This window comes from Bos taurus, chromosome 3 (genome assembly GCF_002263795.3).
Source record: "Bos taurus isolate L1 Dominette 01449 registration number 42190680 breed Hereford chromosome 3, ARS-UCD2.0, whole genome shotgun sequence".
NCBI lineage: Eukaryota > Metazoa > Chordata > Mammalia > Artiodactyla > Bovidae > Bos > Bos taurus.
In genome coordinates this window covers 10,523,248-10,541,750 of record NC_037330.1, presented here as the reverse complement: position 1 = coordinate 10,541,750, position 18,503 = coordinate 10,523,248, and the positions used below count along the sequence as shown (strand labels likewise).

The 18,503-nt window shown below is 51.1% G+C and overlaps 2 protein-coding genes across 3 annotated transcripts in view; both read left to right on the top strand.

Annotated features, from left to right (window-relative positions):
• CADM3 (cell adhesion molecule 3) overlaps positions 1–15,621 on the top strand; it is a 36,012-nt gene extending 20,391 nt beyond the window's left edge. The window contains exons 3-10 of one of the 2 annotated variants that reach the window (XM_005203516.5): positions 669–809; positions 1,333–1,485; positions 2,185–2,322; positions 2,675–2,845; positions 5,270–5,360; positions 5,788–5,957; positions 8,691–8,816; positions 10,161–15,621. In XM_005203516.5, coding sequence (XP_005203573.1) covers positions 669–809; positions 1,333–1,485; positions 2,185–2,322; positions 2,675–2,845; positions 5,270–5,360; positions 5,788–5,957; positions 8,691–8,816; positions 10,161–10,279 — 1,109 coding nt within the window. In that variant the 3' untranslated portion in view covers positions 10,280–15,621. 2 annotated transcript variants of the gene reach the window in all.
• ACKR1 (atypical chemokine receptor 1) lies at positions 14,131–15,570 on the top strand. Its single transcript, NM_001015634.1, is given in 2 exon segments — positions 14,131–14,172; positions 14,599–15,570. Coding segments are annotated over 2 exon segments (993 nt in total). The 5' UTR covers positions 14,131–14,151.
• Positions 15,622–18,503: the final 2,882 nt, after the last annotated feature.

Sequence of the window (18,503 nt, the reverse complement as noted above, 5' to 3'; positions counted from 1 at the left end):
TGTTGATTTGGGAAGTGGGTAGCACTGATACCGAGAGGAATATGTTAAGGGAGCTGATGACTAAAGGGAAGTTATTGTTGGAGGAATTGAGAAGTCTGTGTCCAAATGTTCCTGTTTTGTTTTTTTTTTTTTTAATCTTTTTTGTTTGTTTATTTTGCAGTTTTATCAGCTACCTCTTGTGTAAATGAATGTGTAACCCAAGGGCCGACTTGGCCTTTTCTTCACCTTTAGTTTGGGGATTATTAGTTACAATTGCTTCTCCTGTTCCTGCTCTCCTATTTAGGTGGTGGCAGGAAGGTAAAAGAGAATGACAGATTTGTATGTGTGTTTTCAAAGGTGAATGGTAGCACTCTATCAGAAAAGACACATGTGGAATGATATGTGTAGATTTTGAGTGCCTTTATTCCTCTCCATGTTTGTGGCCCTGTCAGTTCATTCAGCAAATATTCAACAAGTGACTGTTTTTCTGTGCATTCAAAGCAAGAGGAAATAAGGTCTGTCTTCCCCTACCCCCACCCTCACCCCTATTCCTTCCCCCGTGATGTGTCAAAAAGAATACAGAGATGTGGGCCTTGGATGGTCATAATTAGATGAGGTGGACTTTAGCCCAGAAATTGGTGGAGGGGTCAGCACTGTGTCTGGAAACTAACCCTCTTCTACTCCTGCAGACAGTCAGCCCTGGACATCTGATGAGACAGTGGTGGCTGGTGGCACCGTGGTGCTGAAGTGCCAAGTGAAAGACCATGAGGACTCATCCCTACAGTGGTCTAACCCTGCCCAGCAGACTCTCTACTTTGGGGAGAAGAGAGGTAGCGTCCTATGAGTTATCTCCCTCCCATGGGCTAAGGAACGGGGCTGCAGAGCTGAGAGGAGATGTCCCTGCAGTCCAGAGGCTGAGAAACATGAAGGGAAGCTATTTGGGGAATCAACAGGCCATGGGCTCCTCCACTGGTTCCAGAGAAACTTCATTATCGTGGCTCTGACCCAGGTCATGCATGGTCCTATAGGGTCCTGCCCAAACTAAAGGGCACCCCAAAGGAGCCTGGAGAGACAGCTGATGACAGTGTTGCCCCAAGGTAGCCCACACATCCAATCTACTTTTCTGAGTATCTCTGAGGCTACTGAGCCCAAGGGCCTAGGAAAGGGACTGAATATCCTAAAGACTGCTCAAACTCAGGAGCAGTTTTGTTTTGTTTTGTTTTTTTCCCCTGCCCCAAACCATGCTAGACCCTTTCTCAGAAAAAAAAACAAAAAAAACTGGCCTGGGATTGGAAGATAAAGATGAAAAGTGCCAGTAAAAGTCTTGCTTCCAATTCTCACGATTTCCCCCAGCCCTTCGAGATAATCGGATTCAGCTGGTTAAGTCTACACCCCATGAGCTCAGCATCAGCATCAGCAACGTGGCCCTGGCCGATGAGGGCGAATACACTTGCTCCATCTTCACTATGCCCGTGAGAACTGCCAAGTCCCTCGTCACCGTGCTCGGTGAGGCTCCCAAACCCCGATGTCTCCACGGCGTGCTTCCTTGCAAACAGATCTCCCTGGGTGGGCCTCTAAAGCAGCCTAGAGCCAAGCAAGTCTCCAGGCATGTTGGGAAAGTTCAGCCTGTATTAATATTGCAATGTAATGAAATGCAAAGTGTGCTGAGTGTAATTCTCATCTTTTCTCCTTTACTTACTGTTTGCTCTGGGACAAATCTTTAACGCCCTTTGAGCCTGAATTTCCTAACTTGTAACAAAAGGATGCTAGTGTCTATTCCACTTACCTCCGAAAACTGTGTGATGTGACACAAACCTGAGAAATATGTTCAGTGTATGATTTTGATTTCCAAGACAAGCACCCTCATTGTCTGCATGCTCTCATCTTGACCCCACGTTTCAATTTCCTTCTTTGCTTCCCTGAGCCTCACACTATGTCTGTGGCCACCCAGTTGTGCTTTAGTGCATTGGGTCATGTATCATCTCAGGTACAGTAAATCTCCCACCACTGTATCTTTTCCCTCTGGGGTGGCCTTTCCTCCTGGTCCTCAGGAAGTAGATCAAAGAGGAAGATTATTTCTCTAGCCTTCTACCCATCAGGAACCAAAATAGAACCCAGATATCCTAACCCTCTGAGAGTCCATCCCAGCAGGGAGAGCTGAGGGTGCCTCTCCTTCCTATCCTGGCCACCCCCTGTTCGTGGCAGGAATCCCACAGAAGCCTATAATCAGTGGCTACAAGTCATCATTACGGGAAAAGGATAAAACCACCTTAAGCTGTCAGTCTTCTGGGAGCAAACCTGCAGCCCAGCTCACCTGGAGGAAGGGTGACCAAGAGCTCCATGGTAAGTTCCTCCTGCCTTGGGGGCAATAGGCGGAGGTGGTGCTGGGGCAGCAGGGAGGAGAGAGGGAGAGAGGGGTACATGTCTGTCTGTCTGTATGTGTGCACATAAGCCACGGTGTAGAAGAAGAGAAGGGAATGATAGATACTCTGTGTACACTTGTGTTCGAATGTGTGTGTGTGTGTTGGGGCCTCCATCCTCCCTGTGTGTACATATCCATTTCACAACTTCCTAAGTCTGTCTAAGTCGAGATGCACCATCTGTATGTCTATGGTGGGGCCCACACAATCCCTGCATGGTAGGGCCCACTCTGTGTCTATGTGTGTGTGTGCATGTGTCTGTTTCTGCTCTCTAGGGGAATCTACCCGAATACAGGAAGATCCCAATGGCAAAACCTTCACCGTCAGCAGCTCAGTCACCTTCCAGGTCACCCGGGAGGATGATGGCGCAGACATCGTGTGCTCTGTGAACCATGAATCTCTAAAGGGAGCTGACAGATCCACTGCTCAACGCATAGAAGTTTTATGTATGTCATGGGCTTGTGGGTGAAGAGGATCTGGTATAAGATGGGAAGTAGGGAAAAGAAAGGGCTTCCCCGGGTGGCGCTGGTGGCAAAGAACCCACCTGCCAGTGCAGAAGACTTAAGAGACGTGGGTTCAATCCCTGGGTTGGGAAGATCCCCTGGAGGAGGCAACCCACTCCATGGGGTTTCCATGGACTGAAAAGCCTGGCCGGCTACAGTCCATAGGGTCGCACAGAGTCAGACATGACTGGAGTGACTTAGCACATATGCACAGAGAAAAGAAAAGAGTGGGTGACTGTATATGAAGAACCAGGCACAGATAAGTAAATAGGGGGAAAAAATAAGACAAGATGTGCCAGTGGTAGGCCAACAGTCAGCAAACTTTTTCCAGCAATGGTCAACATTTTAGGTTTCGAGGGCCATGTGGCCTCTGTCTCAACTAATTAACTCTGTTGTTGCTGCAGGAAAATAGCCATAGATCATATGTAAATAGTGAACATAGCTGTGTTCCAATAAGACTTTATTTACAGAAAGCAGTAGCTGGAGGGATTTGGCCCAATAGGTAAATATACCATCTCCTGGGTTAGGCCAGTGTTATGCATCTAAATTGTAAATTATAGCAGTAACTGTAGCAAATCAGGAGTCAGGAGACACAGATTCTCATCTGCCCCTCCACCACTTCCTAGCCGAGTGATGTTAGGGAGCTTAACCCATTGAGCTTGGTTCTTTATTTGGTAAATGAGAAGATGGACATGGATCACAAAGGCTTCCTCTTGGTCTAACATACTATGAGTTCAAGAAAAGAGATGGTAGGAAAACCACTCTTTCTGGCATAATTAGTCATAGATTTTTCCCAGTATTCCCCCCATCTGCCCCAGCTCTATGATTTTAGGGATTCTGACCTGAAATGGCCACTGTCACAATCTCTACTCCCAACCTTTCTAAGATCCTCATCCCTTTATGGAATCTGCCTTGAAAACAGATGGGAAATTTAGCAATTTTCAAAAAGAACTTTTCTGAGTAGAAAAATCAAGGGGAAAAAAAATAAAGTACAAAGGCAGAAGATAATGAGTTACAAAATAATGTATTTCTTGTCCTAACTTTTCTAAAGACTAGGTACTTTTCTCAAAGAACTCAGACCCTTCACCTCTTTCTTATGGAAGATCCAGACCTAACACCACTGCTATTTTAATCAATTGCCAGACCCATTGCTGACACTTGAATGTGAGGTTTGGGGCAGCGTCACTGTCCATTTAGCAGATTCTCATCTGGAAGCAGACAGCCTGGACCCCAGCTGCGGTGACTAGCTGTGAGTGCGGTGACTGCTGACTAGCTATGTCACTGTCACCAAAGCATTTAATCTCAGAGTGGCCCCTGTCTACTTCAGTGAATTTTCATAAGAAGAACTTTGCAAACTTCAAAGGTCTATATTGCTCTAAGTTGTTCCTCTGATTAGTAGTTCTGAGTGTAAAGCCCCTGACCTTGAGCTTCTTGTCCTGGCCCCTGGCCAGAGCTGAAGAAGGCCCTCTCGTGTCTGAGTCCCAAAGACTTCTCTGTTAGGTACCAGACCATCTGGCAGTCACTCTCCAGGGACCCTTTTGGCTTCCATGTGATCAGCAGTCAGTCAACAAATGCTATACTCCAGGCACCACACTGGAGGTTTCTCTGGCTGCGGGGCCCCGGAGCACCCATTCTCTCACCTGGCCTGATTCTCTTTGTCCCGTTTGATTGGACTGAAACACTTTCATTAACCGGTTGTTAAGGTTGGCTCTATCCTTAGGGGGAGCTCGGCCTCTTTATCTGTTGTTCTAAACCGGCATCTGGTTGTATTGTTCTGTGCGGCCATCTGGACCCAGCCTCCTAAGCAGCCCTTCGGCATTGGTGGCAGCTGCCATTATTCCTTCCCAGAGCCATTCTATACTGTGTCAGTGCCTTTTTGTAGCCAAAATATGACCCCCATCTCTTGCTCTTTCCAAGCTCTCGCTTCATTTTTGGACTGGCCCCCAAAAAATGATGCTTTGCGTTACAGCAGTGCTTCCTGTTTAAACTGCCTTGCAGAGAGGATGGAGAGACTGTGAGCTCAATCAGTGATCAAATTCATTTTTTCTGTCAAAAATATGTATTAAGTCCCATTTATGTGCTAGGCACAGGTGATCCCGTGATTCCCCTGCTCAGCTCTCTGTTAAGACATCCCTTGGGTCCCTACTAAGGACAGACATGACCCTACTTCTCCAGGGTTTTTGTACATCCAATGGCAGTAGTGGTCTTTGCTCACAGAGGTAGGGGTAGGGTGGCCTTGGATGCACAGCCTCTTGGGCTCCTAGGCCTTTAGAGGTGGATGCTGACATGCATAACTGAATGGTTTTGAGATGGAGGCAGTCTAAATGGCATGGGAGTTTCACGTTGACACCATTTCCTTCTCTGCAGACACACCGACAGCGAAGATAAGGCCAGACCCTCCACATCCTCGCGAGGGCCAAAAGCTGTTGCTCCACTGTGAGGGACGTGGCAATCCCGTGTAAGAGGATCCGTTTCCTGGACTTTAACACACCTCTGCACGTGAAGACTTCACCTCAAGTCTTCCTGTCTCCTTCGTGCTATCTGAGCCTCTCGTTTTCCTTGACACTATCAAACAAGGCCCATCTTCTGTTTCTCCTGCAAAGCAGCAGAAGTGGGCAGGGGCCGGTCCCCGACTGAGCCCCTGAAGTTCCCGTAAGGAACCAAGCCACAGTTAGATACAAGCTCGGCAGTCTCCCTTGTCCCCAGGCTGGGCCTCAAAGGGTCACCTCCCCATCCCCCTGAGCAGCTCAGTGTCTCTGGCCCCTTCAACTGCTCAAGCCCCCATCACGCTGTCCTTGACTTCCCTGTTTGCAGTTTTGTTTTCTCCTCCTTTAGCTCCCTGCCCTGCTCTTTCCTGAACACTCCGGATTTCTCTGCCTCCACAGCCCCCAGCAGTACGTGTGGGAGAAGGAGGGCAGCGTGCCACCGCTGAAGATGGCCCAGGAGAGCGCCCTGATCTTCCCCTTCCTCAACAAGAGCGACAGTGGCACCTACGGCTGCACGGCCACCAGTAACATGGGCAGCTACAAGGCTTACTACACCCTCAACGTGAACGGTGAGCCCTCCATAGCTCTCGTCCAGCAGACCCCTTCTCCTCTCCTCTGCCTTCTGGTCCTCTGATCTTTCCGTCTCCTGATAGCCTCCCCAGACCGTGGCTGGGAGTGGACTAGGAGGGCAACAGTCCACCACTGGAGGGCCCGAGGACTCAGGCTCCGGGTCCACTCTTGGATGTGGAATAAGGAAAAATCGATGGGATGCTGGACTTTGATCTGCCTTTGTTTAGCAGCGATGACCCCAGTGATACCATCCTTCAATCTTTGCACTCACCTGGCAACAAGAATAAGAATTGTGTGCCCAGCCCCCAGAGTCACTCATGTGTGCGTGTAGAGGCATCTGCCTTTGCAGCAGGGCTATCCTCAGAGTCACTTCTGTGACTAATACAGAATGCATGCTGCTACTGCCATCTCCTTTTCTGAGGATCTTTGACATGCTATAGAGAATCCATGCAGAAAACAGAGATAAATTTGTACTATGCGGAGAGATAGTTAGAATCTTTTTCTCAGATGCCATATCGTCTGGAGAGACTAGATGATGTTCCTTCTCTGAACTTCTTCCCAAAGGTGTGACTACAAAATCCAGCTTCAAGAAAAGTGACAGGCTAGGCCTCTTTATGAAGGGTATTTTTGAAGAGCCCCCCCACCAATAACAATGGGGGTTTCCCAGGTGGTGCTAGTGGTAAAGAACCTCCCTGCCAATACAGGAAGTGTAAGAGATGGGGGTTCAAAAAAAGAGGAAATGGCCTCCAGTATTCTTGCCCATTCCAGGGTTCTTGTCTAGAGAATCCCATAGACAGAGGAGCCTGGCGGGCTACCATCCTTAGGGTCGCAAAGAGTCGGACACGACTGAAGCAACGGAGCATGCAGCACGTAGTAACACTGAGTCCCGCTAGAATCAGGGTTTCCTCACACTAGGGGAAATGTGTTGTCAGGGGAACATCAGAGACTCCCTTACATGAAATGTCCATTAAAGCAGTGTGGAGATAGCAATCAGGCCTCCCAGGGATATGAAACCAGAGGTCTTGGGACTCCAGGGGCAAACCTCAGCAATGCAGGAGCTGCCTCGACACAACAAACAAAGCTATTGTAGGGTGCCGGGAGCAAGGACAATGCACCGAGGTTCTGTGTCTGCCCCCAGATCTCTCCAGACCAACTCTGATGACCATTGGCAGAGAAGGAAAGTTCCTGTGCCCCTGCGGTTGGTCTCTTGCTGATCCCGCCACTCTGTGCTAGAAGCCCAGTCCTCTCTGACTGATCTGCTTCCAGTGCTGACGCCTGGTGGTAGAGTTAGTTACTGCATCTGCCTCCAGGGAGAACTCCAAACCGGGGTTGACTTCCAATTACCTGGAGTGAAATTAAATGGGAGTTATACCTAGAGACACCAACCTGTAATTGATGAACTCAGAGGTCATTTTCGCCGTGCCAACCTAGGCTTTCCTAGGGAATTTTCATTCTTACAGTCTTTGGGATAATTATCTAGAATTGATTTTTAATACAGATTATATCTCACATTCTCTTGGAGGTAGGGGAAAGGAACAGTGGATAATCTCACTGTGTTTCCTCCAGTTTGAACCATCACACCCACTCCTCCTATCATAGGGCCACAGGGACCATTTTCTCCCTCCCTCCCAAGCAGAGCATAAAAACCAGAGCATAATTTTTTTTTTTTTTCCCCCAAATAAGGTGGAGACAGGCAAGGAGCTAAAAAGCTGGCCCAGTCAAGCCAGAGGAGACATAAGGCAGGAGAGGGAAAATGTACGAGAAGTCAATGAGGCATCAAGACCCAAAGTGAATCTATAAAAATAATAATAATAATAATAATAGCTCTCCCATGGGTGAGAGAGCCTTAACTAGAGCTCGTATAATTTTGGACGCATCAGAACTGTTTCCCAGGCGTGCACACGGCCTCCTCAGACCTGTGGGGCTCTGACTGTGACTGTGGCTCTCCTCGGCATGCCTGGCCAAGCCTGTGCTTGGGAATCTGTCCTCTGGAGACACTGCTGTGGAAGACAGATTCTCTATATCTGATGACAGAGACCATCAGAACTGGGAGGAAGAAGTTCAGTCTTTGTCCTTCCGACAAACCTTTGGATGGTGGGGAAGTGAAGATGGAACCCCAGACCTTTCTGATGAGAGGAAGATTGGGTCTTGCTGGAACTCTAAACTCCCTGACAAGAAGGAACACTTTTCTTTATACAGGGAATCACAGTCCACCGTCTATCCACAGTCCACGTGCCTATTCCTGTCTCTAACATTTTTTTCACTGTTCCTTTCCAATATGAAATCAGGACAATGCGTGATTAGGTTGAGAAGGCCCCCTAGAAAAGCCAGCTCAGAATACCAAGCAGACAGGAGGTAAGAGGGTATGGGGGATAGGGAAAGAATATCCTGATAACCCAGAAATTCAAAGAAAGACACTGACAGAGAGAGAGAAGATGGGAAATGATGTAGAGATCAAAGTGTTGATCTTGGACCAAGGTCAGGCTTCAGGTTCACGAACTCAGAAGGTTAAATGTGAGCATATATCTATTTATTCTTGAATACATTTTTCAAAACATGTACTATGTTTCAGGTACTGTGTAAGAAACTAGGTGTAAAGTGAAACATGTCCCTTTTGCTGGATGCTGCTGCTCTGTTCTCTCTGTGGTGTAAGATGCTCCATGGCCTGGTCAGACACGCGGTAAGGCACAGGCTCTTCCCAGATCTGACTGTGTGCTCCCGTCTCCCCCCAGACCCCAGCCCAGTGCCCTCGTCCTCCAGCACCTACCACGCCATCATTGGAGGGATCGTGGCTTTCATCGTCTTCTTGCTGCTCATCCTGCTCATCTTCCTCGGTCACTACTTGATCCGACACAAAGGTCAGAGGCACGAAGGAGCATCAGGAGGACTTGAGAGTGGACAGGGAGATCATCAGGGGCAGGCAGGGTAGGAGCGGGCTGAAGGAAGGGCCTTCGGAGTCTCAGTGAGCTAGAGTGTCCGAAACCCTTGGAGCGTTGGTGGGAGGAAAGAACACAGCCAACCTGTGATAACTGAGCACCGCCAGCCACATAGTCAAGCCTGATCACTTGGTGATCATCCAAGTAAAGTCAGACCTTCCCACTCAGTCAGCTGCTGCTCCCATGCTTCTCTGCTTCCCGGGCTGCTTCCAGACAGAACTGCTGGAATTCTGCATATCCCTCCTGTTTCTTCCTGCACTTTGCTCCTTTTGGTTCAGCCTCGTGTTTTTTGTCCTTTGAGCTCCTCACCCCTTAACCCCATACCATCCCTTTCCTTTTCTCTCCTCTCTGTATCTCTCGGAGAAGGCAATGGCACCCCACTCCAGTACTCTTGCCTGGAAAATTCCATGAATGGAGGAGCCTGGTGGGCTGCAGTCCATGGGATCCCTAAGAGTCGGACACGACTGAGCGACTTCACTGTCACTTTTCACTTTCATGCATTGGAGAAGGAAATGGCAACCCACACCAGGGTTCTTGCCTGGAGAATCCCGGGGACGGGGGAGCCTGGTGGGCTGCCGTCTATGGTGTCGTACAGAGTCGGGCACGACTGAAGTGACTTAGCAGCAGCAGCAACAGCTTGTATCTCTGCCGTCTCTTCCTCCCCTCTCCTCATATGCCTTCCTCTTAGATTTAGCCCTCTGTTATTTCTTGTAAGCTAGCCGCCTGGGTCTTAGTTGCATTGCAGCACATGAAATCTTTTTAGCTGTGGTATATAGGATCTAGTTCCCTGACCAGGGATTGAACCCAGGCCCCCTGTGTTGGGAACACAGAATCTTAACCACTGAACACCCAGGGAAATCCCTGGCCAGCAGCCTGACTCTGTGGACTGGTCAGATGCTAGCCAGATCTCAGCAGCGCTGTCATGGAGCCGACAATGCAGCTTCCCTGTTACCACGATATGAGCACACACGTGTGTATATACACATACACGCACACATATACACACACATACACACACTTTTTTTTTTTTTTTTGGCCTGTGTTATAGATGAGACTAAGAGCAGGCTTCATCAATTCTTAGTAGTGTGTTTAGGTGAGAGATAGCAGCAGCAAGATGCTAATTAGGGCAGGTGGGGAAGAAGAAAGCTCTAGGTAGGAGAAAAGTTACAGAAGCAAGGTGTGGGTGAGTGGGTGGGAAAGTGGACAGGGGGGCCTCCGAGATTCGGAAACTGCTCCTGAAAGAAGGAGCCTCTTCTCTCTCCCCAGGAACCTACCTGACACACGAGGCAAAAGGCTCCGACGATGCCCCAGATGCGGACACAGCCATCATCAATGCAGAAGGCGGGCAGTCGGGCGGGGACGACAAGAAGGAATATTTCATCTAGGGGCGCCCCCCAGGGACCTCATGGGGACGTCTGGGGCCATCACCAACCTGGACTTGTACAGAGCGACCCCAGGGCCGCCCCTCCCGCTTGCTCCCCAGCCCCTCCCCCACCCCCCTGTACAGAATGTCTGCTTTGGGTGCGGTTTTGTACTCGGTTTGGAATGGGGAGGGCGGGTGGGGAGGGAGGGTTGCCCTCAGCCCTTTCCGTGGCTTCTCTGCGTTTGGGTTATTATTATTTTTGTAACAATCCCAAATCAAATCCGTTTCCAGGCTGGAGGGGCACGGGTCCTGGGGTGAGGAAAGCAAAAAAAAAAAAACACACAAACAGAAAACCTGGAGTGTTAGGAGGAGGATGAGGAAAGGGTTAGAGCAGGAAGGAGCTGGGTCAGTTTGGTGGGGGGCTCTCACCAGCCCTCCATCATGAGAGCCTCTTCCTGGATTTCTCTGGGGTTGGGGAGGTTGTGAGCAGGAGGCACGGAGGTGGCTTTTCCTCTGTAAGTCGCCCACCTTGAGCTCTGCACAGAGAAGGTACCACCTGATGCCCCTCCCCCACCCTAACAGGAAAGGAGTGAATGGGGGCACCCCAGGAGATGTGACCTTCAGGTGGCATGCAGCCACGTGGGGGCCCAGGGCTTCCCCACGTGGGAGGATGCAGGTCCCTGCAGGAAGGGCAGATTTGGAGAGAAAGGATGGCAGAGATGGCCCTCTCTGGCCCCTCGCCCCACCACCAGGCCCCTATGGTGAATGAAGCCAGGCCCTTTTCCGTGGAACCACCCTTGGGGGATAGCAGAGCAAGGCGGCCCCTCCTTGCTCTAGCAGCTGTGGGGGAGGCGCTGCTCTGGGCCCTTAACTGCATCTGCTTCCCCGCCCGGGGGCCCCTGACTCTCTCTCGATGGAGCCCTGGACTGTTGCACGGCAACCACTTGTCTTAGGCACTGCTCAGCAACTTCGCCTCCCTGGCTTGTGCTGCCCTCTGCCCCCTCCTGTTCCCCAAGCCCTCCCTCCCTCCCTCAGCAGCCAGGCAGACAGAACAACAAAAATACTAAAAGGAGCTTCACTGCACTGAGCTGTTTCCTGCCCAAACGAAGGGAGTAGTAATGTGTGTGTCTGTGTGTGTCCGTGTGTCTGTGCACATGTGTATGTGAGTGAGAGGCAGAGGGGCTCCTGGGCAGGTGGGGGGCTGCGGGGCATGCGGAGGAGGGCTGTGGGAGCTGACAGTCCCTAGGCAGGCTGCGTACCTCACCTGGGATGTCGCTCCTTCCTGGTATTTCCATGCCAATCCCAGCACCCATCTGTTATGGAGAAAACAGTCCCAGGGTGTGTTTTTGCTCAGTCATCCATCTCATCTCTCCCTGAAACACAGGGCGTTCAACCTCTGCCTCTGTTTCCCCTTCTCGGAGCCACGGAGTCAGTGCCAAAGCCTTTGCTATGCATCCCTCAGGCCTCCCGCTGGCACTGACCCTGGAATGACCGCTGTCACTTCTTGTCCCCATAGTCTGTACCCGGTGCGTTGAGGGCTAGGAGCAAAACCGCCTGTCTCCTTCCCATCTCCATTCCATCCCTGCTTTTGATTTTCTGTCTTCCTTGTGGCCAAGCCGGTTGCCATGGAAACGAGGCCATGCGCCCTCCTCGCCCACCGGCCGCCCCACCTCAGACCCAGGGTGCCCCTTGGCACCCCTCTCACCCTCCTCCAGCATGTCCTGCTGTCCTGGCAACCCAGGGGCGTGCAAAGTGGAGGCAGCTGCAGCCAGCAGGTCTGCCCACCCCCTTCAGTTCAGGTAATACTGTCGTGAATCTTCCAGCCGCTGGTTAGGGCCCTGGGCCCCCTCCTCTTACAGCAGCAAGGCAGCCTAGGGCCCCAGGCCTGTGGGCTCCCTGCCTCCCAGCACCCGCTTTTGGGAAAATGACTCTTCCTCTTTGAGCTGAACCACTCTGTCCATATTACACAGAAGCCATATTTGTACCGGGGGGCGGGGGGAAACGGGCCGTTGTGCTGTGTGTGTCTGTCTGGGGGTGGGGGGCGGGGCAGGGAGCAGGGAGGCACCGTGTATCTTTATAATCTTTCTAACTCTCCTGTGCTGATCTCAGAGGGGCCACCCTCAATATATCTGGATTATCCGTGTCCTTGGGCTGCCTCCTTCTTGCCACTCTTGATCCTGTTGGGATGCGTGTGTGTAAGGGCTGTTCTGAAACCTGCTGCCTCCAGGGGTGGTGTGTGCCTTGCCAGGCCACTCTCTCCAGGGCGTCTTGTATGGAAACGACAGAACTCTTCTGTGGGAGAGAAGAGCGTTCCTTCGTGCCCTTTGGCCAGGTCCTTACATTCCAGTGTTGGGTGGGGTACCTGACTGCTCCCCAGTGTCCTCTGCCAGGCCGTGCTGGATAAAAAGGAGACCTCCGACACCATCCCAGGATCGCTTCAACAGACCCCCAAACTCCCTTTTCAATCCCCTTCATGTTGAACCTGAAGCTGAACCTAGTGTCCCAGGAAAAAGGAGACCATCCCGGCAAGGTGACCATTCCTCTGCGCCTCTGCTTCCACCTCCAACCGCCCCTGAGTGAGTGGGGAGGAGGACTTGGCAGAATTAGCGCTATGACACCCAGCGCCTTGGACAAACGAAGTAGTTTCACCTAACTAACCCTCTGTATCGTTCCAACTCGGATGCTCTATGAGTCACCCTTCCCTGTGTCCAGACTAAGCGTCCCCCAGTGAGGAAATAAAACGCAAGGTAGGAGCGGGTGGGGGGACAAAAGAGCAGAAGTCATGTGAAAATTGGGGTGGTGAGGGGACGGCTCACCAGAGGGCAGAAATGTCCATTTAGGGGCATCCTCCTGCAGGATGCTGGCAAGAAACCGCTCTCCCCACCACAAGACACTTTACATCTTGCTAAGATGCCAGGACAATGTCGCATTTCCAGGACTTTTATATCCCCCAACAGAAATGTGAATAGAGATTGCCCCATAGGCAACAGTCCCATTTTAAACTATGCTATCCCATTGTCCCCCAGAGCCTGCTTTAACTTGTCACATCATGTGTTCCGCTTGGTATGGAAGACGCATTTACTGTGCCCATAGGTGGCTGGGCAAATGCCCAATTGCCCCCTGAAGCAGCTTCATTATACAACCTCTACAACTGCCCCCTAGCCTTCCTTCCTGTCACACCAAAACACCCAGACCCAGAGAGTAGCACACACGCCCAGACACCTAGCACTCAGCCCAAAACCTGGCACTCAGATATGATACACAACACACAGCCATGCATAAAGATAAGTACATTCCTACACCATGAATGATACACAAGGAGCCCCCACCCAAACACATACCTCTCAGGTTGCTGGCATCACATGGATCCAGCCAACAAGCACCACTAACACCCCCTCCCACAAACACGTCACTTTTGAACTATCTTTCCTTGGATCAAGTTCAAGGGGATGGAGAAACAGTGAGAGCCATCAGCTGCCCTTTCCCTCCAATTTCCCAGCACATCTCTTACCACCATCTCACACTTCACCTCTGGCCCCCTCTTCCTTCCTTGTGCTTGGAGAATCCCTTTGTGCTGGAAAGCCCCCTGGCTTCTCAGCCTCCCTTTCCACCTTCAGAAAAACATGGTCCCCACCTTTTTCCTTTCCGGAGTGTGGGTCCTCACCAGCGGACTCCAGTCTCAAAACAGGAAGCCCCTGGGGTCAGTGCCGTAAGTGGTCCTGGGGCTCAGACAGGCAGTGGGCGTGGGGTAAACACTTCCTGAATGCCCTGCCCACCCCATGGCCCTGCCCAGGGCTGATGCCTTCATTAGTCCCTGGCGCTTATCTTGGAACCACAGCCACTGACAGAACTACCCCAGCCCATCTCTCTGCCCGCCCTGCACCCAGCAGCATCATGGGGAACTGTCTTTACCCGGTGAGTGTGGGGCTGAGCCCACAGCCCCTCCCTCTCTGCCTCCTACCACCCCTTCTGTCTGCCCCTTGGGTCTTATACCTCGCTCCTTCTGTCATCTATTGTCTCTTCCCTCGTTTTCCTTGTCCCCTTCTTCTCCCCGTGTCCAGGGTCCCCCATTCTTTGCCTCCTCATTTGTCTCTGTCAGTTTCATCCAGACCTGCTCCTCTCTCCCAGGCCTGTCCACTCCCCGTCCCTTGCTTTCCTATGACTCTTGGCTCCTCCTGAGTTGCTCAGTCTTGTCCTCTCCCACCCTCTCCCCTGCACCCAGATCTTGCAGCCCCCACTTTCCCGCTGCCCTTCTCTCCCTACCTCCTGCCCTCGGCTCCCAGGATCCCCTTCAGAGGGATAGCTGGATGCTCTGATTGTCTCTTTGGGGATGTCCTCCAGGTGGCTGATGACAACTCCACCAAGTTGGCCATTAAAGAGGACTTTTTGATTGACTTTCCGGAGGACTACTATCCAGACTATAATGAGACCGACGTGGAAGCAGCTGCACCCTGCCACTCCTGCTCACTGCTCAACTACTCCTCACTGCCCTTCTTCATCCTTGTCAGCATCCTGGGCATCCTGGCTAGTGGGACCATCCTCTATGCGCTTCTCAGACCTTTGTTCCGCTGGCAGCTCTACCAGGACAGGTCTACCCTGGTGCAACTGGCCGTGGGCAGTGCCCTCTTCAGCATCGTGGTGCCCATCCTGGCACGGGGCCTCAGTGGGGCTCTCATCACCTCCCTGTGCCACCTGGCTCACTTGGTCGCCTATGGCTCAGCCTTTGCTCAAGCTCTGCTAATAGGGTACCATGCCTGCCTGGGCCCCCAGCTGGGTGCAGGCCAAGTCCCAGGCCTCAGGCTGGGGGTCACTGTGGGACTTTGGGGAGTGGCTGCCCTCCTGTCACTGCCAGTCGTGCTGGGCAGTGACACTTCCCAAGGACTCTGCACCGTGACCTTTAGCGGGGAGTGGGAAACATTGCGGTACATACACGCTGCAGCCTGCTTTGCCATATTTGTCTTGTTGCCACTGGGTTTGTTGGGAACCAAGGGGCTGAAGACGGTGCTGGGCAGGGCACCGTGCCCATGGGTTGATGTCCTGTGGGTCTGGTTCATTTTCTGGTGGCCTCAGGGCATGACTCTGGGATTGGACTCCCTAGTGAGGTCCAAGGCCATAGTGGTGTCAACATGTCCAGCCCAGCAGGCCCTGGACATGCTGCTGGATGTGGCAGAAGCCCTGGCAATATTGCACTGCGTGGCTACACCCCTGCTCCTTGCCTGGGTCTGCTACCAGGCCACTCACACCTCCCCACCCTCCCTGCCTCTGCCTACAACACAGACTTCTCATCTGGACACCTTTGGAGGCAAATCCTAGCTCTCTGCCCACCTGTCAACCTGAATTAAAGTCTACGCTGTTTTTATTTTATGAAGCTGGTGGTTTCTTATTTTGTCTGGGGACGTAAAGGAGAAGGAGGAGAATGGAGAGAGAGAGAGACATTTCACACCAGACTTTGCTGTCAGCGTCTGCTTCTCTGGCTGGCTTGGAGAGAAAGTGAATGATGTACAAACATCCTCGGGGCACACAGATGTTCTCTTGAGGTGTGGGGTTACTGCCATCTCAAAGGGCAAGAGCAAGGGGACCAGAATTTGAGGAGAGCAGCTAAATCTTCAAAAAAAAAAAAAAAAAAAGCTAGAAGAGATGGCTTAGCTAGTAAAGGAAGAAGAGATGCTGCTGCAGTGAGAAAAACAGAGAAGAGTGAAGATGAACTGAGAGCATGACTCCTCTCTGCCTGGCCTGTCCAGCATTCCTCTCTGCCTTCTATATGCCTTCTGTCTTCCTGTCGGCTTTGCTTAGAGATCAGGGTGGTGGTGGGGGAGGAGTGGAGGAGAGAAGCGTCCTGGAGGACCTTACTTAGCTCAGGGAACCTAGCAAGATAATTCTAAAGCCACTTTCCAGGAGTCATCTCTCTGAGGCTTATTCCTCAGCGTAGTCCTAATCCCCATGTGTGTGCGCATCTGTCTGTCTAGATCTGTTAGAACCCATGTCCATGTTAGATGCATACATGTCATAACAGATGGGCTTCCCTGGTGTCTCAGATGGTACAGAATCTGCCTGGGTTCGATTCCTGGGTTGAGAAGACTCCCTGGAGAAGGGAATGGCTACCCACTCCAGTATTCTTGCCTGGAGAATCCCACGGACAGACTACAGTCTATGGGATTCCAAAGAGTCGGACACGACTGAGTAATAACAGATGCCTATGTGTATACGTGCCTCTCTGTCAGAGTTTGACTTGCATACTCCTGCGTGAGTGCTCTGCTCTCTCTTTCTCTCAGGCCTCCCCCTCCACCTCATTCTGCTCTCCATCCTTGTTCTCAGGGTATGGAATCAGGATTTGTAACTCACTCCTAACTCAAATGAGTTTTCTTTACCGTGAAGCGTAAGATACTTGATGAGGAAAGGCCTGATCTGGCTGGGCCATCTGCTTGGAATCCCCCAAATTTCCCTTCTAATACCTTTTAGCTCTCAAAATAAGCCATTTTCCCCACACAAATATATCCTTCTGCTTTCCCCACCATACCCCTTTGCCCTGGGGCCTCTTCCCCAAATATCCTCCCTGACTGTCTGGATGCTTCTTCATCACCCTGGAGGCTTTTTCTCAGTCAAGTTTAGGTGATGATAGTAAGGACCATGAATAAGCCCCTCTCCATAAGGGGGATGGCCTCTTTTTTATAATTGTGTTTATTTATTTTTGGCTGTGCTGGATCTTTGTCGCTGCCTGGGCTTTTCTCTACTTGTGGTGAGTGGGGGCTACTCCCCAGTTGCCATGCTCAGGTTTCTCATTGAGGCGGCTTCTCTTGTTGTGGAGAACAGGCTCTAGGGTAATTGGGGTTCAGTAGTTGCGGTTCCCGGGCCCCAGAGCACAGACTAAATAGTTATGGCACACAGGCTTAGTTGGTCCACAGCATGTGGAATCTTCCCAGACCAAGGATCGAACCCATTTCTCCTGCATTGGCAGGCAGATTCTTTACCACTGAGCCACCAGGGAAGCCCAAGGGAAACCAATTTTAATGGCACCAACAAATTCACCCTGTGCCTGAGAGGCCACCAAAAAATGTGTCTCTCCCTCCAACCCAATTAAACACTGGGGAGACTTGAGAAGGTACCTTACATCTATCCGAATCTAGGGATGTTATTATGTTAGTCGCTCAGTTGTGTCCAACTTTTTGAGATCCCATGGACTGTAGCTTTCCAGGCTCCTCCGTCCATGGAATTCTCCAGGCAAGAATACTGGAGTGGATTGCCATTCCCTTCTCCAGGGGATCTTCCCAACCCAGGGATCGAGCGCAGGTCTCTTGCATTACAGGCAGATTCTTTACATTCTGAGCCACCAGGGAAGCCCTGAATCTAGGTATGGCCTGTCATTTTTCAAAGATGTGCTATATGTGGTTTCTCCCCCAAAATCATTTCTGCTTGACTCTTTGGACTTTGGAGATAAGTAGGAGAATGCAGGAGAAGGGCAGAGATGAGTTACAGCATCCTTGGCAGGCGACTTGAAAGGCAGGAGGAATTTTCCTGGGTGGGTGCAGTGACAAATCCTCTCAACCCCCCCACCTCCCGTCTCTTAGCAACCACCAGATTAGCTGCTGATTGGTGCATCCTAAATTGAAAGGCGGGATTTAGGGACCAATTGAGACGGGAGACATACTGAAACAGAAAGAAAGGCAGAGAAAATAGAGAAAAGAGAGATAAATTACAAACCTAAATTATGCTAAGATCTCCAGTCACAGTTTATGAATGTATCCCAGTGTTTTCTTTGCTGTAATTCCCTTCCCAGCCTATTCTCATAGATTGCACCCGCCAGCACCTGACCACTCTCTCAATCCTTCAGGTACTGGCCAACTCCCTTACAAGCTACTGGATTCGGATGCTGACCTAGTTAAGGCGGAGGAGAGGGCATTTTCAACTTGCCAAATCTTCCAGTGTCAACCTGATCCAAAGGAGGCTTAATTTAGGACCACCTGGGTTGTCTTATCTACCTACCCCCTCAGCCATGCCTCCAGGCAGAGATCCCTCCTTGCTCAGCCTGGGTAGACAGACCCTCAGATACTCTGCCCCTCTTACATCTCTTGCAAAGGAAAGGCCAAGGCAGAAGCCTGGAGCTGATAAGAGGAAAGGCTTGGTTGGAGATGTGTCCCCACAACTTTCTCCTTCCCATTCCGTCCCCTCTGCTTTGCCCCAGTTCCCCTGGGTGCTGGCCTTTCCCTGTGTTATCTCCATTGCATTCGGGTAGCTCTTCTGTAAGTCTA